Raw genomic sequence first — 6680 nt, 5'->3', positions numbered from 1 at the left:
CTATTAATGCTAGCGACAAACTTTTATATAAAAATTGTAGATCTCGTCGTCCTCTACAAGAAAGGTCCTATCCAATTTTCCTGTAAATTCAACGGTTTAGAAGTAATTAAGGAAAAATTTCATTTTTTGCCAAAAGTTCGCCGTTTCGACGCTGGGATGGTCGGATTTTGTCAACATCAATAAAATGCCAAATAATCATACGTAACTCGTTAAATATCGAAATTAGAAGAAAAACAACTTTTATTTGAAGCATTTTTCGAAATTTTGAAGAAAAAAAAATTTTCGTCAGCGTCAGTACTTAATTGGATATTTCCTTCTATACTTTTTAGCACGTAGCTATTTATTATTAGCACTCTTCTTCCGACGTCTGATTTCTTTTTAATTATAGGAAATGCGTTTTTCTAAGGTACATAAACTTTTGGGATTGACTGTATAGCCAATACATCCGTAAGTCGTTCACGTAACATGGAGTAAAGAAATTTTTATCGCACTTCTCACGTCCCGTATCCCAGGCTTTCTATCACCAATCACAATTTTGTATCACTGTTTCTAACAAATGATTTCACAATAAAATATACCAGCAATCTAGAACGAGGACATAAACGTTCGCAAAATTTTCATTTCAGACTTTCATGCCCAACATCGAACTGCAAAAAGTTTTAGGTCACACATAGAGTTACACATATAATAAAGTGACAGACAAATGAAATGTATAAAGTTCCAATGTCCAAAATACTACTGCGTGTAAAATACATAAAACAATGAATAACTTTTGTCAATATTATTGCACCGTTCAGAAACTAAATGGAGAACGAAGTGATGGTCTAATGTTACGACACAATATTTGAAGGAACGTGTTCCACCGGTAGCCACGACATAATGCTATGTATAGTAATCAATTGCTGCGTGTTTTCCTGACATACAATACACGTGATCCCTAGCTAGTATTCATGCTTATCGCATTCCACGGAACAACGCGAGTGCGTTCGGCTGGAATGAGCATTACGGCCAGCTGACTTAATCTCGTGCGTGCGTAATGCTCTAGGTACTATAAGTATCAGGTAACTCTTCTTCTTCGCAGGCAACCTACCGCGAAGTCGAACCCGTTCTCTGAACGCAATGAACACCGCGAGAGGACCGGTTTTCCTCTCACGAGATTATAGAGGACTCCGATTCGCTCGCTCGGAATCGCGTGATCTGTCCGCCGTAACGGAGAACGTAACAACGAGGAACAGAGACGTAGGTGAACGATCTACCAAAAACTTTGTTTCCACTTCTAATATGTTTAAACAACCGTAGTTTGTACAGCTAGTAAACAATGAAACCGGGCCAGTTCGGGCTTGTGTTAGTTTTCCCTAGGGCAACAAAATTCAAAACGTGTAATAATTCTACGTCTTGTTTTTCCAATGCTCGATCTGGCATCGATACTGTTGGACTTTAACGCAATTTTGTCACGTCAAAATAAAAACAATTATAATCTACGCTCATTACCACTACATACATTAAAATTCTTTTTACTTTAACGCGTCAAAATTATAATAAAATCCATTAGGGGAAACTAACATATCCACATAGCTGGCTCATTGTCAGTTTCACTGTTACTTGTACAAACCCTAACTGAAAAGACAATAAAATATTTCCAATAGTTTTTATGTATAAAAATATGCGAAGGCTTCTGATAAAATCACCAGGTGCATCAAGTGTTGTACAGAAACTTTCACTACGTCGTGTTATACTGTACTCTTAAACACGGTATTACTCGATACTTACATTCATAGCACCTTTTCTTTTGTTCCTCAAGTCTTTCACACAAGGATCGATAACGCTACACAACTACTAAAGTTCGTCAAGGTTCTTAACACGACGCAATTGCAAGAGGTGATATCCTTGATCGGCAAACGGATTACGATAATGTGTAACGAAGTGTGAAAGTGTTCGACGTATCAAGAAATCTATTGACAATGTTTAGAACGTGGGTTCTAGAGAAAAATAATTCGCCTACGATGCATGTCTCTAACACGCGTCTCTAGATTAGATAACTACCTACGCAGCGTATAAGACATCGTTTTATTCTACGCAGAATGCTTTGTGTTTCTCCATGAATATCAAGGCCGCATTGGTTTATCGCACGGTGGTGTGATTGAACCAAGTAACATGCGACGAATAAAAGATACAGAAAAGAAAGACAAACGGTGAGAAGAACGGTGTGTCGCGAATACGAGACAATAATTGGTGAGCCAGGAAAACAGAGAACTTGTTGAGATACACATTCTATTTTTAATGCGTTATCTAAGTGGTTAAAACGAGAGCTCGAGGACTTTCAAAGAAGACGCGTTGTTCGAGTCTTTGCCTTCGTACAACCCCTGGAAAAAACTTTCTAAATAATGCAACAATATTAGATATTGCACAAGAATCCTCAGCAAATAGAAGAACAATTACTAGTTTCACATATTTTATTACATATGGAATATCTCCGTTTATTTATCTGTTAATTTATGACATGCTGTGTATTGTATTGGATCAAAAAGACTGGCAGGGAATAGAAGTGAACGCACAAAGGAGGGAAGACTCGCGTGCAGTTAAGCAACTGACTCATGGAAAATCCTCGTATCTTTGCGGCTCGTTATCGGACCCCACCCGACCCAGTAACAATTGTCTTTGTCGCTATTTTCGTTATATATACATCCGTTCTTTTCCACCGATAAATTTCAACGCTATTACTTCATTGATAACCCATGAGCGATTATTGCAAAGAGTAAATGAGGACAAGATAAACGAGCATAAGTGTATTATACCTGTCACCCACAAACATGTTTCCTTTCAACCACTTGTTTATTGTGAAAATGCGTATAAAGTAAAGACTCGTTATCTTCGTTAAGATTCCCAGCCGAGACAGATAATTTACATGGTAAACCACGAACAAACAATCAACGCGATACCATTATCAGGACGATTTCAACGTGGACTTATCGATTTTACTATCGCTTCAGGGAGTTCGATTGATACAGGAATTTGTGCAAATTTTTGTCAATTACAATTTTCATATTTCCCACGTTGGTCAAATGCACAAGGTTTCAGGAACATAGAAAAATCGATCAGTTAATACCTGAACCTACTTGTTATATTCTACGATAACTGTGTTTACAGGCTCTACGATTTAAAACTTTCAATGTGTTCCACGCCTACGAAAGCATGCGGTTCTATAGACTCGATCCCTACGTGACCCACGATATACTAGAGGAGTCAGTGATCTAGAGACCTTGCGTGGAAAGCGTGACTCCGATTCTATTTCATTCGATACAACCAGTTGCATACTTTACTTATCTCTACTCGAACTTTGGCTAGAGTTACAAAAATGGAGCAATAACTAGGGGCAATAGCATACTTATCAATAAACTTTGGCTAGAGTTACAAAAATGGAGCAATAACTAGGGGAAATAGCATACTTATCATTATAATTTTTATACGCGAACTCAATCTTCTAATGGATGGTCAAACAACGAAGGAAAAATTGATCATGGAACTGACCTTGTTACAGCAGTAGTTTATGTATACTCCTTTCAGTTCATCTTCGGTTGAAAGCTCCGTGTTAGGGCTGTTCGGTGGACTCTTCGGGCTGCAACAGAGGATCATACAATTTCTCTGAACGATTTATTCATATCTTCAACTATTAACAAACTGATTAGCAGAATTATAAATCGACTATCTTCGTCGTGGACCAACGCAGGTCAATGTGCCACTATAAAATACTTTGTAGCACGATTTCCGCGTATCGTACGATACATTTTTTTTCACATTATGCAAACAGTGATAATGCGTGATCTCATAGCACATCTGCGACCGTGATTTAAACGTCGCAGATATCTAAGGAACGACGAGGAATAGTCTCGTCCTCTTTTAAGATGAGTAACAGATCTCACGAAATAAATATTGCGTAGAAGGTTCGTTGCTCCGTGGATCGATCGCAGATGGTGAAGCGCGGAATAACATTTATCGTTTACTCAGAAATCATTTAGTAAAATAAAGATTTCGAAAAGGGAATTGCTTCGTTGTTAAGGATTAAAGAGATTTTAAATAGATCTGTTAGAAATCAGCAAATGTAAACACGCGTGAGACATTCTTCATCGGCGAAATCAAACAGTTGAGATATGTTGCTAAATCATTTAGAAAGCAATTCTCTGTATGCACGTGAAACGTAGAAGAAACTGGAAGCGGATAAAAAAAGACATTTAAACGAATGGAAAACAGACGCGGTGGAAAAGTAACGTTGTTTGCCTTCTCTTTCCTCTTTCATCCATCTCGAGGCTCAACGCCTATGAGAAGAAAGGAACCGGCCAGAAAAAGCTCCCGCGAATCGACATCTGACTCATGCTACTTAAATTTTTTTCCCCTCTCCAAGAGGTAAAGCAAACCAGACTTCTTTCGACTTCTTTCTTCTCACGACAATACGAACCGTTCTTTCATCTCTCGGGGGAAAAAGGTTCGTGACATAACGTTTTCGAACGTATACATTTTTCGGTATTGAAAATTTGTTTCGGTTACGTGATGATTAGATTAGATATCGTTCGATCGAATGGAAAAGTTGACGAGGTCTTTTAACTCCGAGTGACTTGCAATATTGTGACTGTAATTATAATTCCAATTTACAAGGTCAAAGATTAACGAATAAACTATCTATGCATGCGTCATCACGTAGAATTTTTAAAAGATTTTATTAAGAGAATACTTTACCTGTCCCTTGGCGTGCCTCGACGCGACGACGCCAGAGAATGTTTAGCGGACGAGGGCAAAGAATCTCTTTGCGCTTCCCTGAGAAGTCGCAGATATTCTTCTCCGCCACTACTGAATGGTAACGGTGTTATCCTGTCTGGCACAGGATTCAGCTCCACCCATGATTCTACAAATAACAAAAAGAATTCGTTGTTAAATCAAACAAACAGGAGTTCTCATTTACGTGACACAAATATCCATTGAATATTAGGTTCTGTAGGCAATCTATGTCGAAGGATTCCAGGTTATTGTACATAGGCTCGTAACAGTATTGATTTTCGGCCACACTAGTTCCCTACACACGTCGGAAACAAGATAGTCTTCGTTAATTAATATGCTCATGATTCTAAATGAAATATCCATGACATCGATTTAAAAAATGCAATTTAGATTGAGATCTCTTTGTACGTCATACTATTAACGTTCTTGCATATTAAAAATCACATCCAAAATCAATTTACTCCTAATACATTTGTATTCTTCTTATAAATGGATCATTGATTGTATAAAACGAAACTAGATCGATGCACAGGCTGACAGAGAGGCGAGGGAAATCGTATTTCCTGGAAGGAAGAAGCAGCACGTAAGAATCCAAAGCGGGACATGTCGAGGGAAAACGTAAAACACGTGGTCGTGTCTTTTTATCGAGCAGTCATCGACTCGATTATCAAGAAGGTTCACGGTCAAGGCCCGTTAGCTCTGACGTAGCGATCATGTACCCGTAGCGCATTGCGTCACGAATATATGTATGCAATTGCCCAGAACCGATACACGGTCTAAACAGAGTAGAGAAATCAGTGTTCTTCCTTCCTCGTCGCTTTCCTACAATCATTCTTCATATTCACGAGTCATCCACGTTCATTGTTTACAAATGTATATTGCTCCTGTTGAAAAGAATGATTCTATGGCCGATATTCAGAGTCGTTGCTTATTCTTAAGATCGTCTTAAGCATTTGCCCAAGTCCCTGTTTCCTGTACAAGACAAGGACTGGAAATATGGGATAAACAGAGATAGCAAATGTTAACGATCTTAAGAATAAGACTATAAATACCGGCCTATATTTACTATATTTTAAGAGTTTCTTAAAATATAAAAGAAGAGATTCATTATAATTTACCCCATAATCCTACCGCCCCATTTGCATCGTGCACTGAATTTCTCTGGTCATTAGCACAAAACTAGTGTTGTATCCATTATTAGTATGTGAATTATTGTATCACATGTTGTATCAACCGCTATGTGAGAAACTGCATCCGATGTTTTATCAAGCATTCCAACAATTATTGTATGGAAAATCTTATTACTGTTTATATGACTGGCCGTGAACGATGCACATGTGTTAAAAGCATGGAAATTGCGAGAACGGTTTGTTTTTTTAAAACGCAAAAAGTAACGAGCGCAGATATTAAAGCTATATCTGTTCTTTTTTTGCCTTCATTTACGAGGTTACTAAAGTTTTGAAATGAACGAATAGGTCAGAACGGTAAAATGGCAAAGTCACGGCGGATCTCCTATACCTTGCCATTAATTCTTCGCACGTTTCTCTCATTCGCATTGACACGCGGTTACCCGGCGGAGTCACGTGCACGATAAGATTCTCACGTGGTATCGACCGCTTTAATGATTCATCACGCTTTTGTTCTTATACTCCTGATGAAAGATATAAAAAGACACAAACCGCTCCTTCATTTCTATGAAAATTTGTGTCAACGTTCAAATAAAGGTACTCGGAATTTTACGCATTACGAAGAAATCAGATAGTCACATTAAGTTTCCTGTTACATGAGACGTGCTTAATAATCAATTAGGCAGCTTTTAAGGATGTATTGTCAATACAGTCAATCCCAAAAGTTTATGCACTTTAGAAACGCATTTTGTAAAAAGAAATCAGACGTCGGAAGAACATTGC

The 6680-nt window shown here is 38.1% G+C and overlaps 1 protein-coding gene across 1 annotated transcript in view; it reads right to left on the bottom strand.

Moving 5' to 3' along the window:
- Positions 1 to 6680, bottom strand: part of BNIP3 (BCL2 interacting protein 3) — a 16378-nt gene that overhangs the window by 4824 nt on the left and 4874 nt on the right. Inside the window, exons 2-3 of the mRNA XM_018034362.2 lie at positions 4732 to 4897; positions 3529 to 3616 (exon numbers count right to left, since the gene is read on the bottom strand). Coding sequence (XP_017889851.1) covers positions 3529 to 3616; positions 4732 to 4897 — 254 coding nt within the window. The remainder of the gene's footprint in view (positions 1 to 3528; positions 3617 to 4731; positions 4898 to 6680) is intronic.

This window comes from Ceratina calcarata, unplaced genomic scaffold, assembly GCF_001652005.2.
Source record: "Ceratina calcarata isolate Rehan_Ccalc_2016 unplaced genomic scaffold, ASM165200v1 scaffold78.2, whole genome shotgun sequence".
NCBI lineage: Eukaryota > Metazoa > Arthropoda > Insecta > Hymenoptera > Apidae > Ceratina > Ceratina calcarata.
This window is presented reverse-complemented; position numbering and strand designations above follow the sequence as displayed.